At 47.4% G+C, this 21,103-nt stretch overlaps 1 protein-coding gene across 1 annotated transcript; it reads left to right on the top strand.

Annotated features, from left to right (window-relative positions):
- The first annotated feature begins 621 nt into the window (after window positions 1-621).
- On the top strand, window positions 622-17,112 carry LOC119407235 (uncharacterized). Its single transcript, XM_037674114.2, has 6 exons — window positions 622-2,311; window positions 6,152-6,308; window positions 7,663-7,804; window positions 9,216-9,381; window positions 13,043-13,170; window positions 16,980-17,112. Exons 1-6 carry the CDS (start codon window positions 2,117-2,119, stop codon window positions 17,101-17,103), a joined length of 912 nt encoding a protein of 303 aa, XP_037530042.1. The 5' UTR covers window positions 622-2,116; the 3' UTR covers window positions 17,104-17,112.
- The last annotated feature ends 3,991 nt before the right edge of the window (window positions 17,113-21,103 follow it).

Raw genomic sequence — 21,103 nt, 5'->3', positions numbered from 1 at the left:
TTTTCAACCACCTGGTGTTCTTTAACGTGCATTGACATCGCACAGTACATGGGCCTCTAGCATGTCGCCTCCGTAGTTTCCAAGCGAGACAGGTTTAGGTGCTCGTCTTCAGTACATGCACGTGCTATGGTGTAAAAACTATCGGTAGTATACGTCCCCGCGCAGGATTTTGTGTGTACAGGGACTCAATGTAATATACCATAGTCGCCTGCCGTCATACTTCCCTCTTTCCTTCATTTTTCCCCTTACCCCCGTGAGGAGTAGCAGGCTAGAAACCCGCTTTCCAGGCCCACCTCTCCTCCATTCTTTTCACTGAACATTATCTTCTTCTCGCCTCCATCGAAATGCTACCGGCGCGGCCTGGATCGAACCCGCGACCTTCGGGTCAGTACTCGAGCACCGTAACCACAGTACCACAGCGGCGGCCTCCACCTTCAAAACAAGCAATCAGGTAAGCAAACAAAGAAATAAACAAGAAAACAGAACAGTCGATTCCGTGTTCTCCTCGCCAGAAATAAAAGGAAAAAGTAAACCGACTGGGTCACAGGTGAGGAACGAACCTGTGGTTCGTCTTTTCGGGGTGGTCCCAGCCAAGCCACTGCCCTCTGCCCTCGTCAGCGAACAGGTTTCCGATCAATCGCTGTGCGGGCGAGCGCCACCGCACATGACGCACAGATCCTCTCCCACCTTTCCGCCTTCGGCAAAAATAAAAAAAAGGCGTATTGACCGGCCGCTGCAGCTCGCGCCACTCGTGCAGCAGCACCGCTCCCGCTTTCGCCGCAAGCCAATTCCTCTTAGCATGAGGCATAACAGTTTCCATGGAAAACGATGATGTAGTGGGGAACAACAAAACTTTGCAATCGACGAACGGGACCTCCTCTCCCTCACCCTCCCTTCCTTGCAGCAGTTCGCACGTATAAGGTCGCCGGTAAAGAATCGATGTCGTCGCTGCTTAGGGACGTCGCACTCCTTTTCTGAATTTTTCTCTTTTTTTTTCCCTCCTTCCTTCTCAGAACGCCGCAGCGGCTTTCCGAACTCACCGCAGGCAAAGTGGTTTTGGTTTCAACGAACGCCAGGTCAAAACGTTTGGGCCAGTCACCCAACTCCCACCTGTTTCTAGAAAGCTCGGTGGTATAGTCTCCGGCACCGAGCATTAGAGAGAGTAGAGTTATAGGTAGGCGCCAAAACGTGTTGGCAATTCGTAGCTACTGTGGCAATCTGCCGGCTCTGAGTGATGTCGACACTAAGGGCGTAGCGTTGCGCCTCGAAAGGCGGCTGCAGAATCGGGCGAGTCGATTAGTGAAAGGCTTAAGCGTTGCGACTTGGTTCCGCTTACGACGCAATTTGTACCTCGATTAGTGTACGCCTGTGCAGACGCAGTAGATGCTTTGCGGTTCCCGTCTGAATCGCTTCGATTCGCAGCCCGGATGGTCGCGTGCGACTCGTGCTACGCGCTGACGTGATAACCTCCTAAAATATCACGTTATCAGTGGGCGATTCAGCTGGTCAGGGAAGATGTAGCCGCGCTGATAGCTGTCGACATTGCAACGTTTTCATGAATCGATCTTTTGGTGCAGGAACAGGCATCGCGACGAACTTTTGTCCCTTATTTTGAAGTGCGCGCACAAGACAGTCGTAATTCATTGCAGCGCTAGACGCCTACGTATTCGGGAGATAAGTTGAGCAAGGTCTTTGTTCAGTGGGTGTGAACAAGGCACGATTGCATACAAAAGCGTGAAACGCTTCTTCCGGAGAGCGAAGTGTAGCTACAGGTGCTAGGACCTGTGCTTTAGAAGCGTACAGTGTGCATCGAGTGATCTGCAGGAAAGTGTTGATTTTGACCGAACGTGCTGTTGTGCTGTGATCTAACCGTTACTGTTGCTTGAAGGAGACTGGCAGCCATGTTGGTTGCTCCGGCCGTTTGTTGCCTAAAACTATCGTTGCTGTAGGAAAGGACATTTGAAGGGCGGTTCGTTGTCTTGAAAACGCCACATGAGCCCTCACCTTCGTCTCAAGAAGCGACTGTCAGCGATCTTGAGTGCAACGCCTTGCGCTGAAGAGGCTCCCTGCAAGAGCTGACGACTCCTGCCAGGACTATACTGGAACGTCTGGGATTATGGGCTGCGTTCCCTCAACGCGCGTGTCGTCGAGTGTGCCTCGAGCCGAGAGTGTCATGGTCAAGGACACCGGTTCGATACCCACGACGCCGGTGCTGACAAACCCTGCCGGAGACGTTGAGCGCAGAGACAGTGTTTCCAAAAGCGACGGGACTGGTACTGATGTGCAGGAAGAACCGCAGACGGTGTTCCAGGTAAGTCGTGAACTGGTGCTTTGAGACGTAGTTCTTTCTTTATATTTTCCTATGACGTACGACTTGTCTGTTAAGAAATACGCATTAATGTCGTATATTACTCGATCTGAAGATAACTCAAGTGATTTTGACGAATATTGTTAGACTTAAGTAAGGATTACATCTACTTAATCCAGGAGAGTATGAGGCATATTTCAGTCCAGTAATCAGGAAGAAGATAAAGTTGAGATGTAACTGATAATAAAATTTTAAGTGTCAGTGTTGTAACACTGGAACTACTCGTTCGTCCGCCTCAGGGGCACAATGGTTGCAGTGCTCGGCTGCTGACCCGAAGGTCACGGGTTCGATCCCCACCGCGGCGTTCGCATTTCGATGCAGGCGAAATGCTACAGGCTCGGGTACTGGGCGGCATCAGTGCACGTTAAAGAACACCACATGGTCGGAACTTCCGGAGCCCTCCACCACGGCGTGCCTCATAATCATATTCTTGATTTGGCACGCATAAGCACATATATTAGTACTATTAACTACTCGTTAATACCCGATATCCCATTTATTCAGCCTGCGTTTTAATATCTCGAGCGAGAACCAGTTTATATTTAGTTATATCATTAGTTTGTGGATAACGTGAAACCAGCCTTACTACCTCGAGCTTTACAATAACCATTTTCAAAAAATATTCGTTTAACTTAAGAAAAAATCATAACCAAAAACGTTGTTCGCTTGTGCGGTGATAGCTTACCTCTTCTCTAGAGATGCAACATTGCGTGTATTTAAGTTTTACTGTGCGTCTTTACCTTTAAGATTCCAATTTCTTTCAAGATTATAAACAAATATATGTCTAAATGAGGGCTACAGGCCCCGAAGTGGTGGCATATAATTGCGCTTATTTTGCTGGCTGCTGCTACAAAGGCGAGGCTTACATTGTTTAGTTAGGCATATCTGTCGCGGAAGCCCTAGAATGGGTTTCTAATGCTTTCGTGCTGCAGTCACCTCCTCTGTGCTGATGAACTGTCGATGTAAAGTGATTGACAATTAACCCTTTGTGAGACACTACCCTGAAAACAAGATTTTTTCTGAAAATCTACAGAACAACATTTAGAATGACTTAAGAAAATGTTTGACACTATTTAAAAAAAAATCGGCACAATAGATTCTAAGAAAAAAATGTGGTGCATATATGTACCACGGTCTTTATAGCAAGGCATGAAAACTGGCACACATGTGTACCGCTGTCCTCAGCTGGTATCAAATGAAAAAAATTGACAGGAACATTGTTGACAAATTTAAGGGAGTATTCACTTTTAGAATTGCTTCAAGCATTCAATGCGCAGCGGCACTTGGTAGTTGCTGCACAGATAGCTGCTGTGCAATTACGGTTCGCACGCGCGAAGGCGACCTGCGACAGTTATACATGAGCCAACGCGACTTCACGATTGCGGTAGTTAGCTGCACCTAAAGAGGGATTACCATTGACACCGCTTTCGGATATAAAACCTGCGCTAGAACGATAATGAAAATAATGCATTTGTGCAACTTTGCCAGTGTGATAGCTGTCCTGTTAGGGCTAACACCACCAGCCAAAATCAAGCCTGAGAATGATTCGTTGGAGAAAACTTAATAATAAGCGCTGCAAAAAATCTGTTTCTGTGTTGCAAGGGAGTCACCAGGCTCTGTTTAGTAAATGGGCAAAATGCGACACTTCACAGGTTAGTTGATGCAATGTTTTCAAGGCGCTCATTTAGGCCAGTGCAGCGGATAGCGAGCAGTATTCAAGGCCCGCTCAAAATCCAATTTTCTGTAGGCGTCGTGATAGCCTTCTTCAATACCTCGGTAGATGGTACCATCAGTAAAAGCGGCGCCAATTTGGACCGTTTTTTTTTTTTTAATTGTGAGCGTTTGAAACGCAGTGAAAAAGCGATACACATTTGTACCACGGTCCTACAAGGGTTAAAATGCGAACAAGCTAGGGTCAGATATGACGAGTTCTTTCTTATTTCCGCCGTAGCGCTTAATCTCCGCATGATATTGGTTTGCACGATTAATTGAGACCTATGTACAACGTTTGGCAACCTTGTAATTTGTGGTCACAGATAACGATTTCGTGTTTATCACTGTCGAAACTAATTCTAGGTTGTACTTGCTTTTTGGCGTTTTATTTGTCTACGACCGTATAGCGATGATGAATATGAGGCCGTATCTATAGATTTTATCTATAATAATCATTAGGCACATGCATTTGCATAGCGTTGCAAGTCTCTTTGTATTACTAAATTATTAAATTCTCTGGTTCTACGTACGTAAACCACAATTTGATTATGGAGTACACCGTAGTGTGGAAGGGCCTATAAATTTTGGCCACCTGGGTTTCCCTTAACGTGCAAATAAATATATAAGTACAAGGGCGCTCTTGCGTTTCGTCGTCATTGAAATGCGGCTGCCGTGGCTGGGAATCGAACCCGCATCCTCAAATTGAGCAGCGCGACAGCTTAGCCACTAAAGTATGCCAAGGCGGCAATGTGTCATACCGTTTGCGTTCAGATCTTTAGTACGCTGGTTCCTAAGTTCTGCAAGTTGACATGATCTAGTCGAGGTGAACGCTTCACTGATCTGCTTGTTCAAAACTCTTTTGCATATTTTGAATGCAACCGCTGCTTCGAAGTGTTACGATCTGCAGTTAAGACTAACTTTCAGTTATAAGAAAATTAGTGAGACAGCTATTCGAAAAGCAGAAATAAGAAAGTCAAAGCTAGACGGCAAACGTGTCACCCATGGAAGCGCTTTACAGTTGATTAGGCGAAAGGTATTTACACAGTCAGAAAATAAGTGTTTCAGTGGTATGACATTGCTGAATATAAAATATAAAGAAATAAACATTCCCAAAACTGCATCGCCTAGATATCTGGAACAAGCTTACATCGAACTCACAACCGGCTGTCAGCTGTCGCCGCTACACATGCAGGGTGTTTCAGTTACTTGCGCCAGTTTATATAAAAAAAGAAACAAAAACATGCGGTACTTGCGTTGAATTGGCCCAGTATTGTTCTGAGTGATGCGCAACACGTCATGATATATTTTCTAGTGGGCCATGATCACCTGATTAACTTTAATATAGGTACTAGCGAAAAACCATCAATGCGAAACTTGTGGCACTTGCTCAGAAACGTCAGATTATTTCGTCTGTGCTAACTGCTAATCTGATAAGCCGAGTACTTTAGAAATCTTCGTTAATCAACTTTTAAAATAGCAACTGTAGCAAAAAATCTTCAATAAAAAAGTTGTAGCAATTATTCAGAAACATCGGACTATCTTATTTATCTATTTACTTATTTATTTGACAATGCTGCAGGCTCAAACGGCCCTTGTAGGAGTGTTTACAGAGGTACAAAAAAAGGGCAATCATGAACAGAAATGAATGGTTTGCATTTAAATAACAAAGAATTCTACAGCATTACAATTCACAACACTCTAAGGTAAGGTGTTCCAGTGAGAGATTGCGTAGTGAATATTTGTGTGTATTGACGTGGCTTGAAGGTTGTCTAATTGTTTTACTGTGGTTAGTTCTTGATGAGTGTAAATACCTTCACTTTGGAATTTTGAAATCATCATGCTAAAATCACCACGCTGTCTCAATTTTTCCAGCCTTTCCTGAATGTTCGCGAGATTAAAAGAAAATACTTTGAGCAAGTTAGCTGAAACATCCTGTATCACTTATGTAGCATCTATGTCGGCACTTTATAAAGAAATGGTGAAGTTGTGGGGTTTACCGTTTACGTAACCTGACGTTGTTGTGCGAGAACGCTACGGCTCGCAAGATATTACCTCATCTTCTCTGTGCAGCGCACACCGACGCCACGGCCACAGACGAGCGAGACCCAGAGTCCGGACTCGGGAGTTCACGAGCTATACGACGAGTACGCTGACGTGGTGACGGAGTTCTCCGCGCCCGAGAAAGTGCGCGCCGTCGAGCTGGAGTTCAAGCCTCTCGCGGACATTGGTAAGCGTCAGAATCCGCCTTTATCTCGATGCCACGGCGCATGCGCCCCCCGCCCCACTAGCGGAAAGGTCGCAAAAAGCCTCTTCATCTCGAAAGCTTTCGTTCTGGCGACACCGGTTGTCCTAGCCTCTGCGAAAACCTTACATGCACGGCAGAGGGCAAACCAGCAAAATGATAAACGGAGGATTGGCCGCTAATTTAAAGCCTGTAGAACTCTATCGACATCTTAATCCTTTTCCTCGTGGTCGTTCCTTCATTAAGGTATGAGGCCTTAGAGGTCTCATCAAACGCGAAAAGTGGCCGTCGGGATCAGCGTCAACACGAAGTGATAAAAAATTACCATAATCTGATTACGTCATCGTGATGTCAGCGATCTCTAACATTTATGACGTTACATAACATGACGTCACATGATGACGTCCTCACATGGCATCGTCGCTTGGTCAAAGGTGGGCATATCCCGGAGGAACTGCAAAACCACGTGAGGTCCAGAGAGCTTGCAAGCCTTTGCACCTCACGTTGTTTTGCATCTTGCGAACTTGCAAAAAGCTCCCAAACTTCGTGCACGCAAGCTGCAGACACACGCCTTGCGTGCGCCTTTATGCATTCGGTTTATAGGCATACGAATATCTTGAGATGGACTCTCAACGTCGTATACCCGACGCGGTGTCTAGGCTTAACTTCTATGGCGTCGTACTTACATAAGCACAATTTTCAATTCTCAGCCAGGATGGTCGGAGTAGTAAGCCTCAGTTGTTGGTCAGTGTGAACTGGCTTGAACGTTGCTTGTTTTCGAGTTTGCAAGCGTGGTCAGATTTTTACACCTAAGCACTGTATATGGCTACGTCCAGCGGATCGCGTCGCGGACGAAAAACGCGTAGAACAACAATTTCCGGCTAACCCATCACCTCGACTAATGGAGCGTTTTTGCGACGAAAAAATGCACGTGACGTAAAAGTAAACATTAAGGTGTATGATTTCGCCGATATGCCATAATGATGTGAACAACCTTGCCTCAAAGGCAATACCACTTGTATGAGAAACGAACGTCATGCCATTTTTGTACTTTCGGAACAACGAGGTTTCTTGTGTACTGCAGTATTTCATTTTGATACGTCCGTTGGCCGCCGTTGAGGACATAATATGCGTCATGCGCAAGGGAAACACCAGGATGTTTGAGTATATCTCCTTATTCGCTCAGTATAGGCCATAATGATATGTAATTTAACTGCAGCAATATTTGCTATGCCAGATCCACCCTAATCGCAGCTTCGTTCGCTTCCATCTTCACCATAGTGGAAGGGCCCTGAATTTTTCCTGACTGATATTTTTCCATTTTGGTTTCCTGTTATAGAGCTGGTCGTAGAAGGAAAGCAGTGTCCTAGACGGATGAGCGGCAAGGACAGGGAGCGGCACGAGCAGGAGGCCATCCTGAACAAGCTCAGGACTGAAGGCCTCGTCCTGCGGCCCGAGAGCAAGGCCTCTGGTGGGGTGGCGTAAGTAATGATACGGTGTATTCCTGCCTAGGATAAATTGCGGCGAAATTTTATTTATTCAAGCTAAGCTTGTACGACTTAAAAGTGTCGTTGGCGCTGCAAGTGTTACCGTTAAAGGTGCCCTGCAACACTTAAAGGTGCCCTGCAACACGGTTTCACTAATCGAGCTTATTTCATCATCAATCGACCACCGCAAAAATTTTTAGAATCCGTCTAGTACGAGTGGAGTTACAAAGATTTGTCGCACGCTGTAATTACTTACTCTCTTCTCTCGTCCTGACGAAAGCGCTGGAAGCTAAGCGAGGAGGGGTGGCACGGGGGAAGGAGGTGCGTCACGCGCGCCTCGTAGCCTTGAGCACCTTTTTTTTCTTTTTGTTCAAACGCGCGGCGTACTTTCTGTGCAATCGCGAACGCGCGCGGGCAAGTGACGGCCTCCTGCGGCGGCCGCACTAACTACCCAGTGCGCCATGTTCAAATCAGCCAATGGCATGGAACTTGTGTTAGTGACGCAGTGATCTTAAGTCAATAGCATCATTTGTCGAGAGAAGGGGAAGCGATTTTTAACTGACTTTGAGGATTTATTGTGAATCCCAGGTCGCGTGCTGCGCTATAATGTTTGGCTCGCGTGTTCTCGGGAGCCTCGACTACCGATCGGCAGCGTTTTCTTATCATGCTGAAAGAGTGTTGCAGGGTCCCTTTGAGAAAACCTGGCGCCTGAGAGCGCAAAGAAGTTGGGCACTCGAAAGTGCGCCGGTCACATGCGCGTTTCTGCGCGCCGTTTTCTAATAACTGATGCTCTGCCGATTGGGGGCTTGTCTGCGATCAGCCGTTTCTGACATGGCTATCTGATCTTTTATCGAGGTCACTTGCCATTTCGCGTTGCCACATTTCATTGTTGCCCTGATACGAACGCATGATCGTCGTTGTTTCCTGTAGCAACTGAAGTGTTGCTCCGCTAAGCACGTGGATTACGGTCCCTTTCCCGGCATGGACGAAGGAAACAGTTAGGAGGGAGCATTGCGCAATGCGATAAAAAGAAAAGAAAGAAACAAAAGTAGTACGTCAGGCACGCACACTCCAACTTGTTTAGCCCTTATTTTCCCTATAGGGCAAGTGCTCCTGAATTTTTTTTTTGTTCGGGGTTGGTGCAGAGATTCAGCAGCACTCATGTTGAATGCTACAATAACGCTTTAACTTGCGCGAGTTGTCTCATACTTGGTCCCAAGCAGCGCGGCAGAGACGAAGTCAAAGACGTGTGCGTCTATGTATTGATTGCGCTGCATGCTGAGTCGTGCTGCATTGAACCAAATGTGAATTGTATGTTCAGATGAAGCAACAACCTCATCCACAACTAATACCTGTCTCTTTGGCAGCAATCGAAATCATCGGTATTTTTTTATGTTTTCGACAGTTTCGAGCTGGTGTCTGCGGAAATCGAGGACAAGCCTTCGACGAAGGGCGCGGCTCGGCAACTACCTCCCTTGCTTCAGAAGAAGAGGAGAAAAAACAAGGACCGCTCGCGGGTGACGAAAGAAAGTATTATCGACAAGCTCGAAAAGGCGGAAGACCGACGGAAGGTGCGTTTCTGGAAAAAAAAAACAGAAAAAAAATATGGCAGCTTCGCACAAGTGGTGCCAAGCCTGAAGGAAGAGCGGAGCTGGGTGTGCTTCCTTTATTTTTTGTTTCTTTATTCTCTTTCCTCCATAAAGAAAGCGACAGAATCCCAATAAAGAAGGGCGTACGGCAGGGAGACACGATCTCTCCAATGTTATTCACCGCGTGTTTACAGGAGGTTTTCAGGGCCCTAGATTGGGAAGAGTTAGGGATAACAGTTAATGGAGAGTATCTCAGTAACCTACGATTCGCTGACGACATTGCATTGATGAGTAACGCGGGAGATGAATTGCAGCTCATGATTACTGAACTGGATACGGAAAGTAGAAGAGTAGGTCTGAAAATTAATATGCATAAAACTAAAGTAATGTGGAACAATCTTGGCAGAGAACATCGCTTTGCGATAGGTGGCGAGACACTGGAAGTTGTAAAGGAGTACGTCTACTTAGGACAGGTAGTAACCGCGGAGCCGAACCATGAGAGTGAAATAACTAGAAGAATAAGGATGGGTTGGGGCTCATTCGGCAAGCATTATCAAATCATGAATGGTAATCTACCACTATCCCTCAAGAGGAAGGTATATAACAGCTGCATCTTACCGGTACTTACCTACGGAGCAGAAACCTGGAGACTTACGAAGAGGGTTCAACTTAAATTGAGGACGACGCAGCGAGCGATGGAAAGGAAAATGATAGGTGTAACCTTAAGAGACAGGAAGAGAGCAGAGTGGGTCAGGGAACAAACGGGGGTTAAGGACATCATAGTTGAAATCAAGAAGAAGAAATGAATATGGGCCGGGCACGTAGCACGTCGGCAGGATAACCGGTGGTCATTAAGGGTAACTGACTGGATTCCAAGAGATGGCAAACGCGTGAGGGGGAGACAGAAAATTAGGTGGGTAGATGAGATTAAGAAGTTTGCAGGTATTACGTGGCAGCAGAAAGCACAGGACCGGGTTGATTGGCGGAACATGGGAGAGGCCTTTGCCCTGCAGTGGGCGTAGACAGGCTGATGATGATGATGATGATGATTCTCTTTCTTCCTCTCTGTTCCTTGTATCCGTTTTTGTACTTCTTACTTTCCATTTCTTTCTTTCGATTTCTTTATTTATCTCTCTCTATCTATTTCATTCTCTTTCTCGCTCTTTCTATCTTTATTCCTCTGTCTTTCTTTCTTTCTTTCTTTCTCTATCTTTCTTTGGTTCTCATTATTTCTCTTTGTTTCTGTTTTGCTATCTGTATTTTCTATCTCTTTTTCGTGTCTTTCTCTTTCGCTCTCTTTCTATGTCTTTCTATCTTTTAATGTCTTTATTCTCCTTATTTCTCTTTATTTTTATCTTTCTTCCTTTCGCTTTAACTCTCTCTCTCTCTCCGCTTCTTTCTCCCTCTCTCTCTTTCACGTGTTTATCGTGCTCCACTTCGCCGAGCAGAGTTTTCGTTTAGCGCTCGCACCTGCAGTACTCGGTAGTGGGACTTGCCCAATCCCTGCGGCGCATACCCACCTGTGCTTTTCTGCGGAAACCAAATGTTAAAAATTATAGCCAGTTCCGCGCCGTGAAGAAGGCCGTCCGAGAGCGAAACTGTCGCCCCTTTTAGATGTGAAGCATCTTATAGCGGAGTTCAATCCGGTGATGGTGGTGGTGGTGGTGTGCGGCGTGACCACCCTTACTGCGCATGCGCATACCCCCTCCACACACCTCCTCTCCACTCCTCCTCTCCACCCTCCTCTCCACATCCCATCTCCCATTTCCCCTCACCACTTTCCCTCTCCACTCCTCCTCTCCCCGCCTCCTCTCCACTACCCCTCTCCCGTTTCCCCTCTCCCCTCTCCAATCTTTGAAACGCAGGCTAGACATGCCGAAATTCTCTCCTGCGCAACGCCGCGATGAGCACCAGGGCATGTGCGTACTCTCCCCCTCTCTCTCCTCTCCTACGCTGCCGCCCTCTCGCGCGCCTGTCGACCGCGTTCCCCGCTCGCCCTGTGAGAATTAACGGCCAGGCTAGAGAGAAGACAAGACGCGCGTAGCGTTCCTCTTCGTGTTGCAAGACGTGAGGTCGGTAGCATGCCCAGCGAACGCCAACGCAACGCGATCGTGCAAGTGCTCCGGCTTCGCATCGCCTCATGGTCCCCGTTAGCGGGAAATGGTGCAATTTTCTTTCAGTCCCTTCAAGTCGCTCCTTTCGTTTTACCTTTAGCCATGTCCCCTTGGACAATTCAGTGTTGTTCTAAATAAACTAATACAGAAAGAAAGAAAGAAAGAAAGAAAGAAAGAAAGAAAGAAAGAAGGAAAGAAAGGAAGAAAGGAAGAAAGCAAGCAAGCAAGCCCAGTTACTTGTAAGTCATTTCTTTATTACTTCTTTATTTAAGCCAAGTCAGGCGTTTAATTCCACTCGACGGCTCTGGTCGGCGTGGGTTACCCTAGACTGTTCTCTCTGCTGTCTTCGTTTCACCACCAGTCTACCTTCTGCCAATTCAGGGGCAGCAGGTCTCCTCTAAATGTACTGTTATGAATTGTCCGCATTACGTCAGCTTCATCTCGTGACACCCTTTCCCTCTCCTTTTGTCATCAGACTTCCCTCTCCACCTTGGTCAGGTGACCTGCGTGACGCCCACTAGTACTACAACTATACTACTACGATGACGACGGAACAGGGTAGACTAAGATAGCTTCGATGGAAAAGAAGATAAGAATTATGGAGGCACCTAAGGCACTCTTGTGATGTGGAAACGCGCGAGCATTAATTGTCGCTAAGTGCACGCGATGCATTTCAGGCAAAGCGAAAGGCAGAGCGATCGGTTGTGAAGCGAGCACGGTGAGCTGCAGCGTCTGTCGCGCCATCTATTGAATATACCGCCAGGCAGAGCCCAAGCATGCGCACAGGCATCCGTAAATGTCGTCTTTTGCAAGTGTGACGTAAGGCTTTGTGTTTCTGTCGCCGTGCGTGTTAAGACACACTAGTTTTCGGTGTGTATTGAACTTTCATGAAATTCCAATTTTTTTTCGAATAAACACCGTTAAGAAAAGAGAGGATAAATGGTGGCACAATGGTTAACGCTCTCACCTGAGCATTAGAGATCAGTGGCGATGGGGTGAAGGTTCCAATCCACCTTTTTCACAATGCCCCGGTGCATTCGTCCTTCCCCTAGCGGGAAAGTTGCGAAACGTCCCTTCATCTTGGAGGCTTTGCTTCAGAGTGCAGATCGCATATGCTTGGCTACGGTTAGACTACATTATTAGAAGAGGGAGAAAGAATGTTAATAAGCATAAGGCTCCCTGGTTACTGTGGCTGGAGCCCCTCGTCCAGGGCGCCACTGGCAATTGCGGCTCGCCGGGCCCGGTCAAGAATGGTCACTTGGCTTCCCATATCCAGTTCGGATAGTCTCGCACCCCACGACTAATTTACGAGTCTATCCTTAATTAGCGGCGAGACGGCGTCTGCGGGACGCTGTGTGCACTGGTATTTTGTGTGTTCCAGTGTCGGGGTGGAGTCGCACCACCGACATTTGTCGCTGTATTTTTCGGGAACCATCTTGTGAAGTCTGCGTAAGTGTGTGAATAGCAGAGGAAGTGCTATGGAAGATTATGTACTTAGTATTTGTTTCCTTTGTTCGATGTTCTTTCAGAAACAAGTCGAAGAAAAGGTCCGGAAGGCGAAGGCATTTTTGGAAGAAACGTGCCCTCCGAGGAAACCAGTTGAAGAAGAGGCGAACATTACGCACGCCGTGAAAATGGCTTCCAAGGCAGAGAGCAGGTAACTATCGAAGGACCGTTCTGAGAATCATGACCGACCCTTCGCACTTGCACTGGCAGTGTTGCTCAGGGGCGTAGCTAGAAGGTATTTCCGGGGAGGGGGATTCAACTACCTTTTGATTATGTTCATGCGCGCGTTTGTATTTGTTTGTGTATATATACACATGGAAAAATAAATGTTTCGGGGGGATGGGGGATTCAACCCCGCAAAGCCCCCCTTATTACGTCAATGGCACTGCTACTGCCTTCTGAATGGCTCTGCAATAGCCTTACGTGACATCGATACTTTATTCACGAACTATCAAAAATAGACTCGACTCGTGTTGCCTCCAGAAGACTTTACCAGGATACGCCCCTGGGTTCACATCTTTATTTACGAAACTGTACAAAGTGAGGGTGTCGGCCACTATAACTGCACTCTATAGTTGGTTACAACCTAGGAGGGAAGGTTAACAGCCGTCGCTGCCCTATCCAGAGAAAATCTGCCCCATCCAATTGCAATTGCTTATTTACGTGCGTCAACGTACTGCCTTCTGAATGGCTCTGCAATAGCCTTACGTTACATCGATACTTTATTCACGAACTATCAAAAATAGACTCGACTCGTGTTGCCTTCAGAAGACTGTACCAGGATACGCCCCTGGGTTCACATCTTTATTTACGAAACTGTACAAAGTGAGGGTGTCGGCCACTATAACTGCACTCTATAGTTGGTTACAACCTAGGAGGGAAGGTTAACAGCCGTCGCTGCCCTATCCAGAGAAAATCTGCCCCATCCAATTGCAATTGCTTATTTACGTGACGTCAACGACGTCTGGCGTATTTCAAGCAGGTGACTTTTCCATAAAAGCACATGTTCCTTTCGCTAGTTTTTGTTTCCAAAACTTAAACTTCCTGGCAAGTTTCTGGAAAGTTTACGTGTCCTCTGCTGAACCAAACGTAACATTTCAACAAGTTACGACGAACCTTTAATTCATAATATGCGTAGTATTTACGTTAGAACCGAGAAAGTACTTATGGATAGTACGGGAGCCACAAAGAGCGACTCTCTCGCACAGACGAAAGACAGGAGCCCCGCAGTAGTGGGGGCGGAGCTTCTATTTATATTTAGGTTGTAAATGACTGTGGTGACAGGGCAGCAGTTATGAATATTGTCACGGGTGAGAGTATAAAAAGAAGAAATGTATTTACAAAATATACAGACGGAGATAGAAGCAGCTGCTGCCAAGATGGAGGAACAGCAACAGCCCGAGCGCTATTTCATTCTTCGTCTTCATCGTCTTGTTGAAGCGTTCTTGTTCCTGATGGCATGTAACATATAACCCCCGCCGTTGGTAGCGCCGTCTCGGCGCTTAAGAAACAACAGGATCATGTGCAGAGAAGTAGGGCTTGAGGCGGGAGACGTGCACGATATCAGTAACGGGTACCGAAGATGACGAACTACTGTCCAGAGGAGCGATCTCGTACGTGACCTCAGTGAGCTGGCGTAAGACCTTGTAAGGCCCGGAGTAACGAGAGAGAAGCTTCGATGATAGGCCAACGTGGCGGCAAGGTGTCCAAAGGAGGACCAAAGAGCCTGGGGAATAGGTAACCACTCTATGATGGCTATCGTAGCGGGTTTTCTGAGACAGCTGGGAGGCAGAAAGACGATCCCGTGCGATCTGTCGAGCCACTTGAGCGCGAGCAGTTACATCACGGGCGTACTCGGTGAGAGTGGACGTAGCGGAAGGTAGAAGAGTGTCAAAGGGTAACGTGGGATGGCGCCCAAACAACAGATAGAAAGGGGAGAAGCCAGCGGTGTCGTGGCGGGACGAATTATACGCGAATGTCACGTAAGGCAAAGTGCTATCCCAATCACGATGATCTGCGGAGACGTACATGGATAGCATGGTGGTCAAGGTGCGATTGAGGCGCTCCGTAAGTCCATTTGTTTGCGGGTGGTAGGCAGTGGTGAGCTTGTGACGTGTGGAACACGAACGGAGAATGTCCTCGACGACCTTCGAAAGAAATGAGCGACCGCGGTCGGTCAGTAGCTGTCGCGGAGCGCCGTGGTGGAGAATGACGTCGTAAAGCAAAAAGTCTGCGACGTCGGTGGCACAGCTTGTAGGTAGTGCCCGCGTGATTGCGTATCGTGTCGCGTAGTCAGTAGCTACGGCAATCCACTTGTTTCCACTTAGAGAGGTTGGAAATGGTCCCACGAGGTCGAGGCCGACGCGATAGAAGGGGACACTTGGAATGTCGATAGGTTGAAGAGGACCAGCTGGGGACAAGGAAGAATGCTTGTAGCGCTGGCAGGAATGACAAGCAGCAACATATCGCCGCACCGAACGGTAAAGGCCGGGCCAGAAAAATCGACGCCGTACGCGATCATACGTGCGGGTTGCTCCGAGATGGCCAGCCGTGGGGGCGTCATGAAGCTGTTCAAGCACAGTGGAACGGAGTGCCGCCGGAACTACGAGTAGAAGCTCGAGGCCCTCGGAACTGGTGTTGCGTCGGTAAAGAATGCCATCGCGTAGCACAAACAAATGAAGTGACGGGTCCGCGGGATTAAGACGTAGACGGTAGATGATAGGCCGCAGGTAGTCATCACGCAGTTGCTGGTTGCGTATGTCGGCGAAATCGGATATGGCTAAGACACAGGCATCGGAATCGTGCGCTGACGCCTCAGGAGGATCCACTGGATGACGGGATAGACAGTCGGCGAAATCGGTACTGCGAGAGGTACTGGGATCGATACCCAGCACCTCCACCAAATGTCACGGGTGAGAGTATAAAAAGAAGAAATGTATTTACAAAATATACAGACGGAGATAGAAGCAGCTGCTGCCAAGATGGAGGAACAGCAACAGCCCGAGCGCTATTTCATTCTTCGTCTTCATCGTCTTGTTGAAGCGTTCTTGTTCCTGATGGCATGTAACAATATGATACTCGAGCGGTGGCTGAACCGTATGTCATGTGCGCTGTATGTCGTGTCAAGGGACACAGGCAGACCAGCCCAGACTAAGCAGGCTTAGTTTTTAATTGAGCAGTTGGGGCAGCCGAGGCGATCTTGTTCAGAATGTTGCTGCAGTTCGTGGAGCAGGACCTGAAACTAGGAATAGGTCGGAACTCGCCTCAAAAAAGCTTTTATTTTTTCGCGGGCGATGTCGTTGCGGAACCCCTAAGCTCCCCGGAACTCCATTTGAGAACCACTGACGTAAGGTAAAGCGCAAAGAATTTACGTTAAAATATTTCCTAGTAATTTTGTCTTCAAGTGTGGAAGTGGAAGCTAACAGCGTCGGTTACTCAGGCTTTTTTTTTCACAAACCTCGCACTTGAGATGCTTGGCATATTAGTGGCATGATTAACGAGTGACACTCTCGTTCCTGTTCCAGGCACTTCCGGTCGAGCAACTTACTTCCGATTTTCCGAGTATTCAGAAAGAGCGTTTAGCAAATAAAACTGGTGCGAAATCGACCGTTCGGGTTCAAGTTCAGAGTTGTATTGGATACATGTGATCTCGGAGCATAATTTTACCTACTATAGGGACTGATTAACTGTCAGGATGATTAATAAAATATGATTGATTGAGTTCATTCAAAGAGAAGACTGTTTTCTTGTGAGCAGTCGGGAGCGTTGCGGCACCTAACGGAGTAGGCCTCACCCACGCACGCTTATTTCGTCACGCTTATTAGGCGTGTAGAAACACTAAGTTAACGCTACGGAATACACCAGGACACATGAATGTCGACGTGCGAGTGTCACTACCAGGCACCTAAGTCAGTGTTTCGGGACGTCTTCAAATTTTTTATTTGTTTCTTACCTTTCCAGGGAGAAACGGCTGGAGGATATGGTTCGGAAACTGAAAGCCAAGGAGGAGCACGCGGAACGAGTTAGAAGAAGAAAGCTGCTGCGGCAAGCGACTATCCAGGACTCCACAGAGGCGCCCGTCTAGTATCTGGTTTATAATGCGAAACGTTCATTTACGATGGACTCTTTGAGCGCAGTGACGAGCTGGTACTTCCGCTGTACCCTATGGCCCGCAACATGCCAGTCCGCGACATCGGTCTTACTACACGGATTACAGGGCAGCTAGTGAGTTATTGCAGCTTTCTTGAGATATGATTCGCGCCGGATTTATCGTGCAACAAAAGTAGTAACCATTAGAGGGGGTACTGACACAAAGGTTTTAAGTTGTATTTTTACGTCAGATTATAGACCGAGCCCTCAAGAGCCTGGGAAACGTATTGGCAAGCGTGAGTGCACCGTGAACTATTAATTACAACATTTTCTACAAGCTAGTTTTGGTTGCTACTGTAGCCTGACATCAAAACGGTATGAGCTGCTAGTCACGTGATCGCGCAAGGTAACGTGAAGTCTCCCTGGCCGCTCCGCTCCGTGGCTCCGTTGGTGACGCATAAGCGACCATATTGAATGCTTTTGGTGATTTACAAGTGGCAATTTAGAGTGTTTTGGTACCTGACGTCATCACAACTGGCCATACTAGTGCGTGAAGTCACCAGAATTTGTGCTGTAGACTGACTTCATGATAGTGTCGATATCAGTTGGTGCGCCATGCGAAAAATCGTCTTTAACGTCAAGACAAAACATCTTATTAGCATTTACTGAGCTTCACGCTTGCTCAGAGCCGTCCCTCTATGCAGGCGATTTGTATGGCGTAGTAAAGTCAGCTTTGAAAAGCGGTGTTAGTACGCCTTTAATCCCCAGCTGCTCAGGCAATGCCACCACTTTAGCGATGTTCGCGGCTGACATATTGTGGGCAATTGCGTATTGCGGGAAAGACTGCTCGTCATTTTCCATGAAGGAAGCTTTGCCTGAGAAGCGAGTGACAATTATCTTGGTTAAGATAAAAGAAAGCGCATGTTTCATAGACAGATTTTTTTTTTGCATCGGTGTTCTTCTGTATGGAAGGGACGAAAAGAAAAGAGGGAACCGGCTTCAAGTACCTGTTTGACATATTATAAGGGCACAATAATAAACGAAGTCATATATATGCTGACCACAGAAAGCTGTAGTTGCACAACGAAAACACGTACGTTACTATGCATGTAAACCTATATACATCTACGCGCTCATTTCAGACAACAAAGGTCAAAAATATGCTCGCTGCGGTGGAAAGAGAGAGAACGTGCAAGAGTTGAGCGAGCGTAAGGAAAAGTGTGCACAAACACAGTGTGAACTTGTACAGTCCGAAACACACTTGCATAGCGCTGGCGATGATTGGAGCTGCTACCTCGCGTTAGCTGCAGGCTTCCGTTCATGCTGCAATTATAGCACAATGATTCAGCGTGCAGTATGCCTACGTTTGGTGTCATTACGGCGTTCGTCTGTGCACCATCATCAGCATCCGTCTACGTCCACTGCAGGGCAATGACCTCTCCTATGTTTCGCCTGTGCTTGCTGCTGCCACATTATCCTCGAAAATTTCTTAATCTCGCCTGCCCACCTAGTTTACTGCTCCCCCTCGCGGGCTTGCCTTTTTTTGGAATCCAGTATGTTACTCTTAATGAGCAGCGGCTGTCTTGCCTTCGCGCTACATGCCCTGCCCATTTCTTCTTGATTTCGATTAAGATGTCCTTATCATCTGTTTGTTCCCTGACCCACTCTGCTCTCGTGTTGTCCCTTAAGGTTACACCTATCATTTTCCTTTCCATGGCTCGCTGCGTCATCCTCAGTTTAAGTTGAATTCTCTTTGTTAGTCTCCAGGTTTCTGCTTCGTAGATAAATACCGACAACATGCAGCTATTATACACTTTTATCCTGAGGGATAGTGGATACCGGTGACCACAGCCGGTAATGCACTCCCTCAGTAGACAAGGATTGGCCACCCTGGTGTAGTATTTGTCCTCTACCTGCCGCAGAACACACCAATTAAGCCTCGGTGGTCGCCGCATATCTTCGCAAAAAAAAAAAAACTACGCCTGAAGCGGCCGACTGGCCGCTCCAAGCAAGTGTGATTCGGACTGTACAGTAAGCTACGTTGAGCAATCTGGCTCCAGCTACTTCAGTCTCTGTGTGTGGGATGATGACTTGGTTTGAATGATATGATGAGCAAATGATCTTACTTTCAATTTTAAGTATATTGACTATAACCTTCCCCTAGGGCTCTTATGCACCCGTCTTTTACAGGCTGGAAATGGATATTGTGGAGCTATATATAATCCTTCTGGAAGGACACAAATGTACAAGGCCGCATCTCTGATTCAGTTCTGTGAGTGTCGGATGTTCGTGAATAGCGATGCGATCCACAATATGACATTGTTTCTACGGAATAAAATTCAATCTCTGCTACTTCTTCGTGCGTTCGTGTTCGTTTCTGTGTAAAGGCTGAAATAAATCCTAAGCTCATGCCGCACTAAGTAGTCTGCTACCAGAAATTTATTATCCATAATAGGGAGAGAGAGAGAAAAGGCAGGGATGTCGAGCAGGCTAGAAGAACTGGTATACTATCCAACACCGGAGAAAGAGATAGGGGGGTTTAGAAGTTAGAAGTAGAAAGAGAGAGAGAGAGAGGGGGGGGGGGAGGGAGCACACATACACGAAGCCGCTCTCCTCACGGTCACAATATCGCATTTGGCCTATAACCGCCAGTGCAAGTCTGTTGTCTTGAAGAAGACATTGCCATTAACATTATTATTACCATTATGTAGTAGTGGCACTGACGTCATGTTTGGACAATCAAACAATCACAGAGAGACAAAAAACAGGGTAAGTTCAGGGTCCACGTGTACCAGAACACCTGCCTGCTCGAAACGCAAAGGTACGTATAAAATCCGCGCATAATCTACGTAGGGAGTTCTCTAAGCGATGCGTAAGTGTAGTTATATTAACACGAAAGTGTTTTATGCCGGGGTCCACCAAGTACATCCGTCACGGATATGACGTTATAAAATGGACGCCAACGGGTGAGAAAGAAAAAACCAAGAAAAATATACCCCGCTGGGAATCGAACCCACGACGTTGCGGCCGCGACGGCAAGCGCCCGACGGGGAGATGCCAGACACGGCGCGAACGCGCCTTATATCTTTCACACATTCTCTTTCACGGCGGGCGGAGCGGGGCGGTGCCGCCGTCTGTGAGGTGTGAAAAGAAGTAATGCTTCACGATCGACACTTACTAGCGTTTCCTCCGAGATTGCACGCGATATCGGAGGTAATGGTTAAAGCGTCTCGATACCAGAGAGGTAGACTGTCCGCGCTGGCGTCGCCGAGGCACGCTTGACGCAGTTACGTTCTTTGCCTTTGGCTTCGTGTTAGCGTGCGTCGGCTCATCGGAGTAGTGCAGCTTCCACGTGCAGCAACGGGATTTCTCCGCGGCCGACTGCTTCAGTTGTGAGAGCACTGACTAACAAAACTGCTGCAGTATGCGTTGCAGAAAGGACGCGATTTCGACGGGCGAATGTCGTGCCTTGGTGGAGCGGGAGCCGCGCCTGCGAGACAGAGGCCAGCGGAACGCACGCGTTTGCGGCTCAGGCTACGAACCTCTACCTCCCGTGTTGCTGAAGCGCAGTGTGTGTTATGTATGCATGAGCACAGGCGTCGGCTACCCATTGCTAGAAAGCGCACACCGTGCCGTTTCTCTCCTTAATTGACGACGCTTTGAAGAAGCGCATACTGGGTACCAGTGTTGGTTATGAGCTTGTTGATATCATCCTTGCGCGGGATTCACTATTCGTTGTGTCCAAATATATGTTCACATCGTCAGCTACTACAACGGTTTAATAATGATCATGGGCGTTAGTCGTCGCGATAGAGACATGCTGTCAACATGGGTCCATCCACGTCAAACGGTGCTATAGCTGCCAAACACGAATAGACATTGTACAAGCTCTCATATATCACTACCACGACCTGTTTTTTTTATGTAGCGGCCGTGTCACTACACAATAAGCACTACTTCTGTGAAGACACGTTTAACTTTCGTGTTATACCGAT

Source organism: Rhipicephalus sanguineus, chromosome 10 (genome assembly GCF_013339695.2).
Source record: "Rhipicephalus sanguineus isolate Rsan-2018 chromosome 10, BIME_Rsan_1.4, whole genome shotgun sequence".
Taxonomy (NCBI): Eukaryota; Metazoa; Arthropoda; class Arachnida; order Ixodida; family Ixodidae; genus Rhipicephalus; species Rhipicephalus sanguineus.
The sequence above is the reverse complement of the archived record's forward strand: the minus strand, read 5'-3'. Positions and strand labels throughout refer to the sequence as shown.